The 17,890-nt window shown below is 53.1% G+C and overlaps 1 protein-coding gene across 1 annotated transcript; it reads right to left on the reverse strand.

Annotated features, from left to right (window-relative positions):
* Positions 1–404: 404 nt before the first annotated feature.
* Positions 405–15,865, reverse strand: Htr6 (5-hydroxytryptamine receptor 6). Its single transcript, XM_059256227.1, has 3 exons — positions 14,711–15,865; positions 2,661–2,819; positions 405–2,481 (listed from the first exon to the last, which is right to left on the reverse strand). Exons 1-3 carry the CDS (start codon positions 15,422–15,424, stop codon positions 2,038–2,040), a joined length of 1,317 nt encoding a protein of 438 aa, XP_059112210.1. The 5' UTR covers positions 15,425–15,865; the 3' UTR covers positions 405–2,037.
* Positions 15,866–17,890: the final 2,025 nt, after the last annotated feature.

The following is a 17,890-nucleotide window of genomic DNA, read 5'->3' on the forward strand; positions in this document are numbered from 1 at the left end:
TACAAGGCTGTGGGTGTCATAGTATGCAGAAACTGGATGCCCCTCCAGTGTGTGTCACTTATTCACTTTACAGACACCTACCCAACTCGGGCTGCCTTTAGGACAAGCCGCTGTGTCCATGTGGAAAAACAACAGTTGACAGTGATTTGTTGTGTGGGGGGGGGGGGGGGCGGGGATGTCACAAAGCAAGCTAGTCATGGAGTCAGATCAGAGCCCAGGACGCTTGGGCGGAGACCTTTACATAGCTACTTTCCAACCACCCGGGGCTTCAAGAAGATCCAGTCCACACACAGCCGCTTTCTTCAGCTTTTGTTTATTGAGTCCCTCAGGCAGGCCTTGAGGCAGAGAAACCCTGGCAAGCACCAAAACCCTGCTGCCAGGGCCCAGTTGAATATGATCAGCACCAAGGAGAGCTCCTGGTCACTCTGGGCAAGCCTGGGAACCTGGTTGATGGAACGTAATAAGGGCTTGAAGAAAGACCCAGAGCAGAGCTCAAGAGGAACTCATTGCAGAGAAGCATGGAGCCAAGAGTCCCCTGCCCTTACCCACAAAAGCCAGGCCCACGCCGGAGCCCACCTGCCTGTCTGTGGCTTCACCCTAAAGTCAGGGATATTCCTCTTCAACTCTGCTCTGCCCACTCAAGCAGCTGTCCTTTCTTTTAGCGACCCTAGGGAGGACCAAAGCAGGCAGGATGAGGAACTGGGTCCGCCTCCATCAGCTGCTTCCTCTCCGGGAAGCCCAGGGTGGAGGAAACCCACTCTTGAGGTTGCACAAGATCTGTCACCAGCCCCTGGGCCTCTAGAGGCAGAACAGCAGATGGGGCCGGAAGGGTCCCTGAGTGGCGGGGTTCCCACCCACCAGAACAAGGAAGCTGGGAGCCTGAGTTAAGGTATGGGAATCTAGGCTGGAAAAGAGCAATGGGGCTAAGGTGTGGCTCCGCAGAGAGCATTTGCCTAGTATGCGCAAGGCAGTCCTAACAGAAAAGTTGGGGGGGGGGGTGCTGGGGACATAGCTCAGTTGATAGATTGCTTTCCTAGAATGCATGAATCCCTGAGGTCCATCCCCAGCACCACATAAACCTGGTGTGTACTACATGCCTGTGATCCCAGCACTTGGGAGGTAGAGGCAAGAGGATCAGAAGTTCAAGGTCATCCTGGCCACACAGGGAACTTGAGGGCAGCCTGGGCTACATGAGACCCTAGAAAAAAATAAAAGGGAGGTAAGAAAAGGGAAGAGAGGGAAGGAGGGGAGGGGAGGAGAGAGGTGCTTGCCAGCCTTCCACCAGAGCCAAGCCCTGGCTGACCAGGGGTTAAAGCCACAGAATTTACCACCTACTGACCCCTCAGAGGTGCTGGGCACAGCCTTCACATTGTCTTATAAGGTGGTAACACTACTCTCCCTTGAGACCTGTGCCAAGTCCCCAAACTGCCAGATACAGTTGAGGAAAGGGTCATGTTTCTGCCTGCCCGGCTTCCAGCCTAAGGTGCTCCTTAGCGTTGCAGTCCCCATCCTAAGGGCTGGCAGATCTGAAGTGTCCAGCGAATGCATATGTGGGAAAGCTCATGAACATACAATTTGGATTGAGCACATCTTCAGTGGAGAAGGTGGGCACTTTGAATAAACTCCCCAGAGCCTGTGAGAGCCCCCAAGTAGCCCATTGATGGCACTTTGGATAGCAGGGGATTGGGCCAGACAAGAACCAGGGTGTCTAGATGAATGTGTTCTTTCCACTCACCAAGAGAGAAAGGACTACAAACAGATTGCTTTCCTGCTGGCCTGACCAAACGGCCCATCTCCCTCAGCTCCCCCAGCCACACTACACTAACCACAGTGACCCCCATACTGGAGCACCCTACACCCTACAGAGGTGTTTCTGATCATCCCTCATGTCAAGGGGCCTGTAACAGAAGATGGGGGCTAGCTGAGGATGTCTCATGGAGCTCAGCAGGCTCCAGGAGGCCTACCACCTCCCAGTCTTAGGGAGAGTGGGCTGAGGTCTCTGGGGTGTGGCTCTCTGCTGGCCAGCTCTTGACCTGGTCAGTTCGTGGGAGAACTGAGTGGATGCTGCCGTATGTCGGGCTCCACAGAGTCCGCAACAAAGAAGTTGACCACAGCGGTGGACCTGGTGGGTGGTGGGGGGTCCCGGGTTGCCTCTCCAGGCAGCAGAAGCTGAGCTGTGAGCTGAAGGCCTGAGGTGCCCCCCGAAGCTGAGTCTGAATCTGAGTTCGGCGGCAGGGGCAGAGGCAGCACCTGCTGCAGGCTGAGGCCTGGTCTCGCACCACTGTGAGAAGTCCACATGGAGGGGGAGGCAGGGCTGGCCCGGTGCTCCGGGGGACAGTGGATGCATGGCAGGAACCTACCCAGGGCTCTCTTGAAGTCCCGCATGAAGAGTGGGTAGATGATGGGGTTCATGGTGCTATTACAATACCCGAGCCACGTGAGGACATCAAAGAGGCCTGGGGAGATGCAGTCACACACAGCCTGTGGGGATAGGATTCATCACACCTGGTCCTAGGCAGGGACCCAGGCTACCTCACCCAGCAGGGATGGGACAGACACACAGACCCAGGTGCCACAGATGAGCCATCTGCCTCCCTCCCGCCTTGGCACAGTGAGAGACATGTCATTTTTTACCTGCCCTCACAGTCATGTCTTTTTACCTGAGCTATGTTGGCCACAAAGAAGGGCAGCCAGGTGACAAAGAACATGCCCAGCAGGATGCCCAGGGTCAGGCTGGCCTTCAAGGCCTTCCTACTATGCTTGGTGGCCAAACGCCTACTGTCCGCCGACTCCATCCCTGGACGTGGGGTCCTGGGCACCTGTAGAAAGGAAGGCCACATAAGTTGACTGATCTTAGTCACAGGCTGAGCCTCAACCCTAATACTAGACCAAGTCCTAGTATGCCAGCAAATAACTGAGCCCTGATCCTTGACTGAAGCACCAGGCCTAACTCCAGTTCCATACTGAACTTGATGCAGGCTGCAGACCAAACCTGACATCATTGCTAAGCACAGCACAGTCTGCCCATAGGTCCTCGTGTGCCCAAGGCCTCAGGCTGAGCCTCCAGCACTGAGCCCTGATCCAGGTCCCACACTACACCCTGTCCATGCAGCATTTCACAGGAGTTTGAGGCAGTTCAGATCCAGAGGTAGGCAGCTCCGAACGACCCTCCTGCAAAGCCAATACTCAGTACATGGGGGCATCGGAATGTAGCTTAGTTGATAGAGTGCTTGCCTAGCATGCAGGAAGCCCTGGGTTTCATTTCTGCTACCTCACAAACTAGGTGTAGGGAGTGCCTGGAATCGAAGCAAGTGCAGAAGTTCAAGGCTGCCCTCAGCTACAAAATGACTTGAGACCAGCCTGGGCTACAGGAGATACAGTCTCAAAAATAAATAAGATGGATGGATGGATGGATGAATGGATGGATGGATGGATGGATGGATGGATGGATGGATGGATGGATGGATGGGTGGGTGGCTGGCTGGGTGGCTGGGTGGCTGGGTGGCTGGGTAGGTGGCTGGGTGGCTGGGTGGGTGGATGGGTGGATGGGTGGGTGGCTGGGTGGATGGGTGGGTGGATGGGTGGATGGGTGGGTGGGTGATTGGATGGATAATGACATTCAACACAGTTAGGCACACAGCACAAGAAGCTCCATTACTTTCCAAGCTTTGGCACTTCAAGACTCAGTTACACTTGAGGAAAAACAGCCATGGCCGAAGAGCAGATTATTTGTACAGTGCATGGATTGCCTGCACATTTTGGACTTATGGTTTTTACCCTAATGGTCCACAAAACAGAAGTGTTCCTTTTTACTATGTGCATGAAGCAAGTGGTTGTGATGAGATCCTGTGTAAATTCGTAGGGATGCTGGCTGGTGACTTCACATCTCCTTTCCAATCCAGACTGACATCAGACTCCATTCTCCTCATGAACGCTGGTGGGGACCAGGGAAGGAGAAAGGTGCCACTCCCCAGCACACCAAGAAGGGGACAAACACCTGGAGAGATCTGAGCTTGAGGCTGCCACCTGGCAACCAACTGCCCCAGATCATTATGAGGCATGGAACGAGGCTGGACCACCTCTGAGATCCTTTTGAAAATATGAGAACCCTCTCCCCAGAAAAGGATACTCATAAAAGTTAATTTTCACACATACAAAAGAAAAAGCATGCAGCTTTCAAATAAAAGTGACTGCCACTGGGCCTGATGACCTGTGTTCGAGCCCTGGTGATGACCTTGAACTCCTAATTTTCTAAGGTTTACCTCCTGAACATTGGGATTACAAGCATGTGCCACCATACCTGGTTTATGCAGAGCTGGGGACTGAACCCAGGGCTTCACACATGCTAGGCAAGCACTCTACCAACTGAGCCACATTCCCAGCCATGTTCTTGCCTTCTTCTCGTACTTAGGTTTTGAATACAGGGATTTGCCTAGCTTCGTTCTTTTTCTTTTAACTTATTTAGAGACATGTAGTCCAGGGTTCGTAGTCCAGGCTAGCCTCAAACTGGAAATATTCCTGCCTCCATCTTACTAGATCCAGGATGACAGGTAGGTTCCAACATGCCTGGCTGGGTTCTGGAGGCAGCCAGAGGTGGGAAGGGTGTGGAAAGACGCAAAGATCAGGCGGAGGCGGGAAGGGAACCAGATTCCCAGGCAACCATCTACAGATGGAGAGGGGGTGGAACAGGCAAAGTCAGGGTGTCAGAGCCAGGGAGCTTCAAAGCTAGCCAAATGCACTCTCACACAGGAACAGTCCTCTGCCTAGCTCCCTGCCAACTAGGCTTGCAGAGCAGAGGCCTGTCTATAATGCTGGAACCCCAGCTTTAAGCTGCCCTTCTGCAGGACTCAGGGTCTTTTGTTTGTTTGTTTATTTTGTTTTTGTTTTTGTTTTGAGACAGGGTTTCTCTGTGTAGTTTTGGTGCCTGTCCTGAATCTCACTCTGTAGACCAGGCTGGCCTCGAACTAGCAGAGATCTGCCTGGCTCTGCCTCCCGAGTGCTGGAATTAAAGGCGAGCGCCACCACCGCCCGGCCAGGACTCAGGGTCTTGCTCTGAAACGTAAGTTGAAGGGCAAAGCACATGGTAACAGATTTTCCAGGTGAAATCTGGTGATATGACTATCGGGGCAAATCCACAAAAGAGCAGCCTGCAAGAGGCCCTGGTCTCTTCCCCTTGGCCTTGAAAGGTTGGCAGAGGTAAAAGCTGGACCTTTATTATGGGTGGTCTGCAGCAAATCACAGCCCCACCCCACACTAGCTCTACGAACTTGAGAAAGAGTCCCTTGTCTACAATGGTAAAGAGAGAGAGAGAGAGAGAATGGGGGCCGTAGAGATAGCTCAATGGTTACAAGATGTCCTCAGCTCCCAGAGCCACTGAGAGAGTGTGGACTATACATGCACGCACAGGGTGATGCCAGTGTCTTACTTCTCTCTCCCCAGGAGCCACGCCACCCCTGCTAGGCCTCCTTCTGTTGTCTGTATGTCCCTTTATATGTCTGTGGAATGTGCCAGTAACAGAGGGTGGCTTGTCATCCAGTGCAATCCGGCAGTGCCCTTCTAGACAGCAACTTCACGTGGACACTCCTGTTCAGCTAACAACTCAACTATATGCGTGGCATAGACAAGTATGAGTGCCATGACCACCAGCTGTCCACCCAAAGACAAGCAGACAAATAAGCCATGCATGTTCCTGCTGCAGGACACAGCACTGGTGTTTTTGTTTTTGTTTTTGTTTTTGTTTTTTGTTTGTTTGTTTGTTTGTTTGTTTTCCTGCACTGGGAACAGAGAGACGGCCCCTCAGGTAAAGGTACCTACTACCAAGTCCCACAACATGAGTTTGGTTTCTGGAGGAAAAGACAGAACTGAGCTGGGCGTAGTGGTACATACCTTTAATCCCAGCACTGGGGAAGCAGAGGCAGGAAGATCTCTGTGCATTTGAGGCCAACCTGGTCTACGGAGTGAGCTCACATCCATCCATAACTCAAGTTCCAGAGGACCCAAAACCCTCTTCAGCCTCTTCAGGCAACAGACATGTGCATGGTGCATATACAGACATCCAAGCAAAATGCAAAAATGCATAAAATGAATGCATCTTTTTAAAGAAATTAAAGTAAATAAATACATATAAATAAAGAGCATGGTGGCCAGAGGGGGTGTATTATAAAGTGAGATTGGTGGACAGACAACATGCCTCCATCATGTAAGTACTAACATAAAACATAAACTGGTTCTTGGGGACCTGACACAAATTCAGAAGCACATGGAATAACAGCAAGAATGAGCTGTAAGTGGGCAGGAGTGTCACCAGCAGTGCCGAGACCAGGTTCAAGGATCTTTTTTTTTTCTTGTTTGTACTTCTTGGGCTGGGTAGAGCACTTTCCCATCAAGCACAAGGTCCTGGGCTCCACCACCTAACATCACGAAAAACTAAAAGGAAGTGCGTGTATATATTCCCTTATTATTTCAATTGCTAAGAATCAAGGGCTGGAGGGATGGCTCAGCAGCTAAGAGCACGGGCTGCTCTTGCAGAGGACCTGAGTTCTGTTCTCAGCACCCACAGTGGGCATCTCACAGCCATCTGTAACTCCAGCTCCAGGGCATCCAATGCCCTTTTCTGGCCACCACGGGCACTGCACACATGTGGTGCATATACAGACAAGCAGGCACACATAGGTACACATACAAATTAAAATCTGGGGCTAGAGAGATGGCTCGGTGCGTAAAAGCACTTTCTTGCTCTTTCAGAAGACCTGGGTTCAATTCCCAGCACCCACATAACAGCTTACAACCATGAATAATTCCAGTACCAGGAGATCCTATGTCCTCTTCTGACCTCTGTGGGTGTCACAATATACTCACTGCACATACATTCAGGTGGGCAAAACACTCATGCACATAAAATACTTAAATATATAAAATAAGTAAATAAATCTAAAATTTAATTAAAATAAATAAATGTTAAAAACAACTCAATAATCATCTAGCCACATGTGAGGCTGACAAGATGGACTTGAGCCAGACCACAGGATTTCCCACCCCAACTCTCTTTTAGCAGCTGAGTGACATTTGGCAAGCTACGGTGCCTCTCCCAACTCTTCTGTAAAAAGACACTGCTGGCCGGGTGGTGGTGGTGGTGGTGGTGGTGGTGGTGGTGGCGGCGGCGGCGGCGGCGGCGGCGGCAGCAGCAGCGGCGGCGCAAGCCTTTAATCCCAGCACTCGGGAGGCAGAGCCAGGCGGATCTCTGTGAGTTCGAGGCCAGCCTGGGCTACCAAGTGAGTTCCAGGAAAGGCGCAAAGCTACACAGAGAAACCCTGTCTCGAAAAACCAAAAAAAAAAAAAAAAAAAAAAAAAGACACTGCTAATACTATCCCCCTCACAGGCGTATGGTAAGGGTTAAATAAGGTAATATAAACCTGTTTGAACAGCCCCTCAGACCCTGTTAAATGCCATGTAGGTTACCTGTTATCATTTACGTTGTAAGCATCCCACAAGTCTCACCTACTTAATGGTGATGCTGTTGGTGGCCACCATGGCAATCTTTTCCCTGGAAAGGCTGGAGAGAAGACAGAAGTCCTCAGAGCTATCTATCTATTCTACCACCAACAGGCAAGGAGGGGAACCTGTTGAGAACCTACTATGTGCCTCCCTGCCTTATGGATAGTCATCTCCAGCCCTGAAATACAGAGAGGCCAAATGACTTCTCCGAGGTCATTCAGCTGTGACAGGAGCAGGCAGGACCTGAAGGAGGGAACACTGAGTTTCTGCTCCAAGCCCCCAGCTCAGCACAGCAGCCACCTGCACTCTGCAAGAGCCACCTCCTCCAACAGTGAATGTCACCTCCTCCTCCTCAGAGGATGGGGGTGGAGGGAAAACTTGTCACTGAGACAGAGGGATGTGCAGTTGGGAGGGAAGGGCAGAGCTGGGAGGAAGATCGGGGTGGGTAGAGGAGGGGGAAATCAGGGGAGGCAGGGGGAAGACCATGGGGAGAGGAGCACCCGGGAGGGGGAGGATATGAGCGGGTTAGGAGTTGGGGGTGAAAAAGCTAGGTGAGGCGGGGGAGGGACCCCTGGCTCACCCTTCTCGCCTCTCTCTGTCAGGCTGTGCACTCACACTGAAGCTTGGTACTGCCCAACAATGATCTTGACTCTCTGGGGTCAGCCAAGGATGAATACCCCTCCATCCAGCCCTCTCTCTCTGCTCCCTCCATCCTTCCCTCCCTCCCTCAGTTCTGGAGGGGTGTGTGTGTGTGTGTGTGTGTGTGTGTGTGTGTGTGTGTGTTTTGAGACAGGACCTCACTCTGTAACCCACGCTGTTCTGGAACACACTAGGTCAATCAGGCTGGCCTCAAGCTCACAGCAATCCTCCTGCCTCAGCCTTTCTCCCAGGCCGAAGTAACAAGTGTGCACTACCACATCTCTTTTTTTTTTCTCTTCCCTCTCCATAACTGCCTTGGTATCATGTCACTGAGAGACCTCTGTCCCCCACAAATCTCCTTGATACCCCAGTTCTAAGAATAACTCCCCTCTCCCCCAGCCTCTGGGAATCCTGGGAAAACCTAGTGGGAACCACTGGCCAAGAGTGTCTCTTTAAAGGCCATTTTCACACAAAGGCATATGTGGGTCAGTGGAGAAAAGGGCTGGCTAGCTCCTACGTCGCCCATGCCAGGGACTGGGGGCCTGTTCCCGCCTCCTTTCCGAGGGAACTAGAGGCCACACTGGTGAAGAGAAGAGCTAAGAGAGTCTGGTCCTAGAAGGGAAGGGGGTCATGCCGCCTTCTCTGTATCCATCCGCACTGGGGCTCATGCCGCCTTCTCTGTATCCATCCGCACCCTTCCTGTGGATCTGAGTGCTAAGACCATCTCCACCTCCAGGCTGCAAGTTCCCACTCTGTCTGTTTTGGTTTTTTATTTTTCCTTCTGGTTGTTGTTGTTGTTGTTGTTTTGAGACGGGATCTAACTATGTAGCTCTGACTGGCCTGGAACTCACCACATAAATCAGGCTGACCTTAAACTCGAGATCTACCTGCCTCTGCCTCCTGAGTTTAAGTGCCAGGATTAAAGGTGTGCACCACCATGCCTGGCGAGCTGCCTTTTGGGATAAGCCAGCTCAGAAGGAGGAACAGACAAAGAAGGAGGAACAGATTCAAACCCCAAGTGGACAGAGCGAGAGTGCCACACCACACACAATCCCCCAAAAGCAGGCAGCTTCCAGGCACTGGGAAACAGGCACAGAAGGCTCGCTCTCAGCCGAGTGGCTTTGAAAGCAGGGTAGTGGAGGGTCTGATGCTTCACCAGCCATGGGAACAGGCTTGGAGCTGGAAATATGGTTCAGCAGTTAAGGGCATGCCTTGCTCTTGCAGAGGACCCCAGTTCCGTTCCCAGCATCCATGTCTGGTGACTCACAACTGCTTGTAGCTCCAGATCTAAGGGATTGAACATCTCTGGCCTCTGAAGACACCTGCAGTCACATACATGCACACACACACACACACACACACACACACACACTCACACACACACACATAGTTAAAAATAAAATAAATATTGTTTTAAAAAGAGAATGAGGCTGGGCATGGTGGCACATGCTTATCCCAGCACTTGGGAGGCAGAGGCAGGCAGATCTCTATAAGTTCCAGGCCAGCCTGGGCTACATAGAGAGGTTCTGTCTCAACTTCTCCCCTCCCCTACAAAAAAAGGAGGGGGGAGAGAATGAACAGGCTTTTCAGCAGGTGTTTCATGGGAGGAGAGAGAGAGGATAGATATGCCTCTCACTTGAAAGCCTGGTGGCTCGTCCTGTCTCTGGGTAGGATGGTGGCCTTAGGGACAGAAGGGATATCCTCCAGCCTTTGGCTTTAGGGTTCACTGTGACTGACTAGGCCTTCAGCTATACACAGAACATGGCTTTTGGAGGTCTCTTCTCCTCTAAGATCCACCCTCCTCCCTTCCTGCTAGTGCTTAAGGTCAAAGGCCATCTCTCCAACCAGCATAAATTTAAGCAGGGCAGGACCTCTCTACAGCACACACACACACACACACACACACACACACACACACACACACACACAAAATAGCTCCTGCACACAGTAGGTGTCTAACACATGCCACTGATTGGGCTAATGAATTCACGTTATGAAAAGCTGAAGGACTCATTCCATATACTGAGCCTGCAGGAGGTGAGAACAAGCAGCCCTGTGAGCCAGGGTGGAGCCCCGGGGCCCTCTGCAACTCTGTGTCCATTTCCTTCCCACCATCAGCACAGGCTGAGTGGCTGGGATAGGCTTGGCATGGTTCTGGGTGCTGAAAATACAGCAGCAGACACGACAAGCTCCTGTACTCTTACAGCTCGCTTCCTACTCAGGAGAAGCCGTCAATCAATCATCCGTCAACTGGCAAGATGTTTACAGAGGCTGCTGGGAGAGCAGCGGCCTGGAGAGGACCTAGGAAGAGTAGCAGTCCCTACTCAGAAGCATGAGAACAGAAGAAACCAGAAGATGTGGCAGAAGTTGAAGAAGGACCATATGGAAATGAAAGAGGGAACAGCGTGTGCAAAGGTCCTGGGACAGGAATGCGCTTGATACTCAAGGAATAGCAAGGAGGCCGATGTGGCCGAAAGATGAAGAGCGATCAAGGGGAGACAGAAGAGAATATAGACAAGGGTCAGGGAGTCTTGGGACAAAAGCTGTCCCAAGCATAGAGCATCATCGCACAGGACAGGACCTGTCAGGTAGAAGATTACTATTGTAACCCAGGCATTGATAAAGGGACGCAGCCCCATGGTGGCAGTGGAGAGATGCAAGGTGCCCAGAGCCTGGACATGTGTCACAGGTAGAGGGGAGAGGACTGGGTATACGGTGTGAGAAGCAGAGAGGCATCCAAGCTGCTTCCAAAGCTCCTGGCCTGGAAAAAGGAGGTCACCATCCACTGACATGGAGAAGACTCTGGGGGCCAAGTCTGGAGCCTGGAAAGTGCACAGTTCTGTCAGTACTTGAGCAGGGCTTGGCCTGGCAACTCGTAGGTGATATTTCCAGGCCTAAGACAAAATAAAACCACAACAGAGAGAACATGGGAAAAGAGCAATAGGGACCTGGGTCAGAACCACATGGTGTAGACTGCGCTGACAGATCAAGGCTCAGGGAATACCTGGAAAACAGTCAGCAGGGGGACATGGTATGATGTCACTGATCACGGTGTTGATCAACTGTCACTTAGTCACATCTGCTCTCTCTGGGCCTTAGTTTCCCTACTGTGAAGCAGGGCTGAGGGAGAGATGCTTAGCAGGTGGTTTGGACACCAAGCCTGGCTTGGTGCCTGACAGATTACTCAAGACAACAGTGTGTGACCATGGGAGACTCCTGCGCAGGTCACCACGTGCCATCCTGATACCAGCTGGCTCACTTCACCCACAGAACACCTGTGTGTGGGCCCTGCTGGGACCGGGGAGCCCAACAGGCCAACTTCTAACAACCTTGATCTCTGGTACAGAGCTTCCTTAAGAACGGGCATTCAGGACTTTTCAGCTACAAGTGAAAAATTTAAAAACTCACAGAGCCAGTGAGAGGGCTCAGCAGGTCAAGGCGCCTGCCCAGAGCTTGATTAGACCCCGGGCTCCCATGTGGTGGGGAAGAGAACCAACTCCTGAAAACTGCCATCTGTCTTCCACACACCTATCCTGGCACACATGTGTGTGCTCACACACAAACACATAATAATAAACTAAAACTTAAAAATACAACACACAGGGTGTGAGCTGTGAGCTGTCATCCCAGAAAGAGAGGGCGTGTTCTTTGTTCCTAATACCCCTCCCCGAACTCATAACGAGACAGCCAGCCTCGGGTTCAGGCACAGCAGATGGACCAAAAACACTTCACTAACGCTGCTGGGGCCCCTCCGACATTCTTGCTCTTATGTTTCCTGTGATGGCCCATGGTAAGGGATACTGGTTTTCCATTCCTGGAAGAGATAGGAAATTTTCTTTCTGAACACATTCATGGAAGTGAAAAGATAAATGAGGGGATACAAAGAAAATACCAGGTAGAGACCAGTTGACAGACTTGAGATGGGGCTTGGGAATGGGAGAGACAGGAAGGCAGAGAAGCCCCACCCCAGATGATTCTCTTTCCTTTACAAAATCTGAGAGAGCAAGGGAGGGGGGACTCAGGGGTAGACCCTGTGCCAGTCAGTCAATGTCTTCAAGAACCCGGGAGCTTCCATTTGTATTTCACAGTTTTCATTTACACGTGTGTGTGTGTGTGTGTGTGTGTGTGTGTGTGTGTGTGTGTACAAGCCATCTCACATGGAGGGGGTCACAGTGGGGTGGCCAGGAGCAGCCCATGCACATGCCACGACACAGGTGGAGGTAGAGGACAACAATGGGAGTGTTCTTTCCTTCCACCATGTGAGTCGTAGGGATAAAACTTGGGTCCTCTAGCTTGATGGCAAGTACTTTTACCTGCTGAGTCTTCTGGCCAGTCCCTTATGTTTTCTAAAAAGAGGGGTGTGTGTGTCTGTGTGTCTGTGTGTGTGTCTGTGTGTCTGTGTCTGTGTGTCTGTGTGTCTATGTGTACCTGTTTCTTTGTGTCTGTGTGTGTTTCTGTGTGTGTCCGTGTATGTCTGTGTGTGTGTGTGTGTCTGTGTGTGCCTGTTTCTGTGTGTCTGTGTGTTTGTGTCTGTGTGTGTTTCTGTGTGTGTGTCCGTGTATGTCTGTGTGTGTGTGTGTGTGTGTGTGTGTGTGTGTGCATGTGTGTGTCCTGGCATGCTCACTCTCATATGCACCAAATCCAAGAGACAGCACTGATGATGCTTGGAGTTATTAGTGTTTGTGGAATGCCAGCTTGTTATGTGGGTGCTGGGATCCACTCTCCCATCTTCATGATTTTGCAGCAAGCTCTCTTAACCATTGAACCATTTGACTTCTTTGCTGGGTAAGAAACAAGCCGCTACTGTATAGAGACATTATATATTATCCGTTTGCATCACCAACACTGACTGTAGCTCATTCACTTTCAGGACTCCGCGGGAGAAGCCACCTGCCTCTGAGGCCAGGAAATTTACACATGTGAGAAGCAGGTGCTGTCACCTCTCAGTCTCAAGACAAATGGGAAAGTCAATGAAGTCATGACAAGGCAGGAATGACTCACCGAGCAAGAATGAAGTCAATCTTTACAAACAAAAAAGGAAACCTCCAAAGCGCTCAGGAAAAAGTGGAAGGCCCAGGTCATCCATCCTGCCTCTGTGCCAGGACCACAGACAGCTGCTGGAACTCCAGAATGTTCTCAGAATGCAGAGGGAGACAGAGAGAGCTGCAGCCAGGATTCCTGCCCACCCAGACACCACTGTCCTAGGAGACCGGACCTTGGAAGATCGGGCCTCTCTTCAGGGCACTACAGCCCAGCTACCCCAGGGGCTGCCCAGAGCCTGGTACCTTTCCCATCTCAGCCTAGTCCCCTGCTGCTACGTGACCCCAAGGCTACCACCCTCAAAGACCCTCCTTCACCTGAGGCTTCACCAAGATGTCTTTGCAGAGTCTAACTGGGACCTTTGCCAGTGGCTTAGATTTAGACCTAAGTCTCAGAAGCTCAAGCCTGGTCAGTCTACATCTCACCCCTCAGGGTGGACCTCAGCCTGGAGTCCAGTATGACCTAGATGGCAAGAGCCGCCATCCTTGCCTGAGCTAAGAGCCCTGCCCTATTCACGGGTTATTACTAAGCTATGTACTGGGGGTCAAAACTGACCTGGCCTCACACAGCTCCCAAGTCAGCAAGCCAGAGGGGCCAAATAAAGAAATAGGGGTTGTGATGGCAATGGGCCTGCAGAGCGGGAAGTCAGGGTCAGCTGGGAAGAGTGGGTTGAAAGAGATCCAGGCAAGAGCAGCTCCAGGGAGAAGCAGTCAAGCAGAGGGCACAGCAAATGCAAAGACTTTAAGCCAGGCATGGTGGCTCACACCTACAGTCCCAGCACTTGGGAGGCAGAGGCAGCAAAATCACAAGTTCAAGATCACCCTCAGCTACGTAGTGAGTTTGAAGCTAGCCGAAGCTACATAAGACTCTATCTCAAAGTAAAAGCCAAAATCTCGGCACAGAATTAAGTTTGGTAACTTTGAGGACTGCCATGGGGTCCTGAGGCTGATGCAGACCAAGCGGAAGGAAGGGGGAGAGGAGAAAGGAAGGGTGGAGTTTTGCGTGGAAGGATCCTCAGGCCCCAATCTGAGATGGGTTTTCTCCTTACGGTAAGCTAGGTGGGGTTTGGAGAAGGAAAACAACATGACCACTTTCTTTTCAGTCACTCTGGCTCCAGCTGGGGAAGCAGACCGCAGTGGGGGCCAGCTGGAATCCATCAAGGCTCGCTGGTGGGAAGTGACAGTGGCCTAGCAGAGGGAAACAGGATCGGAGGTATGCTTAGACCTGTAGGCAGGACCAACAGGCCCTGAGAAAGAAGTGTGAATATGAGGGAGAGAGAATGCTCTCTAAGTTTCCCACATGTGATACACGACCGGGCCTGTCATGGAGAAGCATGCCAGCTTCCTCCTCCGTATCCGTATATAGCAGCTAACCCACCACAGTCAGAGTTTGAAATTCATTAGAAAGACAGAGCCATGAGGCCTTATAGGATCAGCAGCAAGCGCTTACTCTGAGAGAGCCACTGAGTGGATTCCCAATGGCTGTTTATTCCTTCCCAGCCCAAGAGCCCAAGTCCCCCCAAACGCACGGTGAGTACCTGCAAGGTCTCCAAGGCCTGACCAGCCATGCCCGTGGTGAGCGAGGCCACTTGCACCGCCTGCTTGCGGGCAGCCAGCAGAATCCTGCAGTAGGTGAAGCATATGGCACCTGAAGGCAGGAAAAAGGTGACTCCGGACGCCACGAGGACATAAGGCAGGCTGGCCAATAGGCGGCACTGGTCGGGGGCAGGTGTCCGAGCGTTGCCCAGTTTGTGCCAGCCCAGCAACAGGGGCAGGAAGGAGGCAAGCGCCGCGAGACTCCAGGCACCCAGGATGAGCGCCAAGGCCCGCGGGGCTGTCATGCGCAGCTTGTAGCGCAGCGGCGAGAGGATGAGCAGGTAGCGGTCCAGGCTGATGAGGCAGAGGTTGAGGATGGAGGCGCTGCAGCACATCACGTCGAAGGCGGTCCAAAGCAGGCAGAGGCCGCCCGCTAGCACCCAGCGCCCATACAGCGCGTTCAGCATGGCCGGGGGCATCACCACCAACCCCACCATCAGGTCCGACGTGAAGAGCGACACCAGGAAGAAGTTAGACGTGTTGCGCAGCGCGGGCTGCGTGCAGATGAGCAAGATCAGCAGCGAATTGGCCGCCGCTGTCAGAACGATGACCACGCACAGAGCGGCGGCCACCCAGCCGCTTCCCCCTGGGGCAGGCGGTGGCCCGGGGCCCCAGGCTGGGCTGCTATTATTGACAGGGCCCGGCTCTGGGACCATGGGGACTAGGGTTGAGGACCAGGACTGGATATGGTGGACGCGGGGGACAGGATAAAACCAAAGGAAGAGGAAGGAAGCTGGGTTAAAAACTGCGCCCCGGAGGAGTATGTAACAAAAACGGGGTCCTTAGGTCACCAAGCAGCGATTAAAAGAGGTCGGGGAGGGACTGTAGGGGTGTCTCCAACGGTGAGGCCACCTGGAGAACTCGGGTAAGAAGTTTGGGGAGGGGTACCTGATGCGCCGAGTCAATTAAAGTTAGGTTGGCGTTGGATGAGAGAGCCCTGGGGTGAACAGGGCCACCTGGGATGGCACAAGATGGGGGTGGGGCTCCTGGCCAGAGGCACAGCTGGGAAAATAGGAGAAAGAGGCGAACTCGCACCCTCGGGCCAGGGCAGGCTGTCTGGGGAGGGTGGGCGTGTGCGTACGCTAGATCACAAGCTGTCGCGCGTGGGGGTCTCAAAGGGGTGGCCCGGGAGCTGGAGCGCAACCCAGGCGCGGAAGGCAGGTCTCCTTTCGCCCAGAGGCACCGCGGGATTCGGGGTACCGGAGGCCGCGGGCTGGGCCGGGCCAGACTGGGCCGGGGTGAGCGGCTTGGCAGAGGAGCGCAGCGCCGCGCTCCGCCTTCCCGGCCGCGCTCCCTACCTGGGCGCTCGCGGGTGATCCGCTGCCGGCGACTGCGGCAAGCGCCGCCGGGCTGGACACTAGAGGCGGCGGCTGGCGGCGCGGCGGGCAAGGGGCTCCCGAGCCGGGAAGACGCGCGCAGGAGCCCGCGACGCTTCAGCCACGCGCGGTCCCCGAGCCTCCGAGCGTGCGCCCCGCCCCGCGGTGGGCGGGCAGAGCCGAGCCCCTCTGGCAGGCGAGCCAGGTAGCCCTACCTTAGGCCTGGAGAAGATGCTCAGAGCGAGCGCTCCTGGGCGCCTGCATCCCCCACGCCTCCGCCTGCGGCTCCCCTGCCCACGTGGACGTGGTGATGGCGCAGGCAGAACTCAAGGAAGGGGGATGTGACCTTTCTGTACCCGGAGACTGCTCCCCAGTGGGGTCTGGTCCCTCACTGTGAGAGTCAACACGCTTTCAAGGGGAGTCAGCTGGGAAATACCGACCGACCGAGCCAGTCGTTTGACACCCCTCTGGGTCTCAGTTGCTGGATCTATGCAATGGGTAAATAATTTCTGCCATTCTTCACCTTTGGGTGGCTCCATCCAGTTCTCCAGCAGCACTGAGGGCTATTCATGAAGGTCCCTCCTGGCCTGTTGGAGCGCCACGTCTCAGTGGAGGGATTTGGGAATCTCCGCCGTTGGAAGGGTAGAGTCACTGCAAGCAACGGGGCAGGGCCTAGCGCCTCCTAGTGATGACAATTTTTTCTTCGCACCTAGTAGGTACCAGGTACCGTTCTGGCCAATCTGGACTCTGCATCAGATGATGCTTCCCATCTGTGAACTTCCGTTCTAGCAGAAGAAAACAGGCAAGGAACGGGCAAAGAAAACAAAGTGGCCATTTCTATAGGGGAAAAAAAGAAAGAAAGAAAATACACAGCAATATGAAGAGAACCTGGTGGATGTCTTTTCCGAAATAGAAATACCTAGCTGGGTGGTGATGGCACATGCCTTTAATCCCAGCACTCGGGAGGCAGAAGCAGGGGGATCTCTGTGAGTTTGAGGCCAGCCTGGGCTACAGAGTGAGTTCCAGGAAAGGCGCCAAAGCTACACAGAGAAACCCTGTCTCGAAAAACCATTAAAAAAAAAAAAAAAAAAAAAAAAAAGCTCTACAGAGGTCACCGGCACCAAGCAATCAAGTGGGAAATGGCTCAGATCTGTCAGTTGCCCAACGCAGAAGGAGAGCAGCGCAGGTGGTCAAGATGCCTCCTGCCTGAATCCTCAGAGAGGCAGTACCCACTCACCCTTTGAGTGGTATGGAGCTATGGAGCTCAGAGCTCACACCTGGGTGAAGCCAGCAGCAGCAAGCAAAGGCCTGCCCTCCCTCCCCCACTCCACACTACTTGGCCTGAAGAAGAGAATGTCACTGCTGCGTGGAGAGTCAGAGACCACCTGGTGATCCCAGCATCACTGCTCAGTAGTTCTGCACGTTTGGGGCCAGTGGCACCTGATCCTTCAGCCCCTCCCCCTGCCCCCCCAACTCTTCAGCCACAGTTAGCAGAATTTGGTGTCTGATTCACAGGGTGCCGAGGGAGATTAAGTGACACTGTGCGACCGACAGCTTGACTGTGCTGTGTCAATGCTGTTGGCTTCTGTGTCCCCCATTGGGTGCCTCCAATAGCCCAGGGAGGCATAACATGAGCAGCAGTAGATACATTTGGGGCCCAGTAACCTGGGCTCATAATCATGATCTGTTACTTGATCTGGAAGTCTGGCAAAGGTTGTTTGCTTGTTTTCCTGCCTATGATTGCCTGCGTGCATGTTCAGTGCCTGTGGAAGCCAGAAGAGGGCATTAGGTCCCCTGGAACTGGAG

Source organism: Peromyscus eremicus, chromosome 2 (genome assembly GCF_949786415.1).
Source record: "Peromyscus eremicus chromosome 2, PerEre_H2_v1, whole genome shotgun sequence".
NCBI lineage: Eukaryota > Metazoa > Chordata > Mammalia > Rodentia > Cricetidae > Peromyscus > Peromyscus eremicus.

Excerpts from the sequence above, each read along its gene's own strand:
- Htr6 (XM_059256227.1), bottom strand. The coding sequence starts at position 15,424 with ATGGTCCCAGAGCCGGGCCCTGTCAATAATAGCAGCCCAGCCTGGGGC. Across the intron at positions 2,820-14,710 it reads AGGCCTTGGAGACCTTGCAG|GTGCCCAGGACCCCACGTCC; the intron begins GTACTCACCGTG and ends TCCTTTCTACAG. Across the intron at positions 2,482-2,660 it reads TTGTGGCCAACATAGCTCAG|GCTGTGTGTGACTGCATCTC; the intron begins GTAAAAAGACAT and ends CTATCCCCACAG.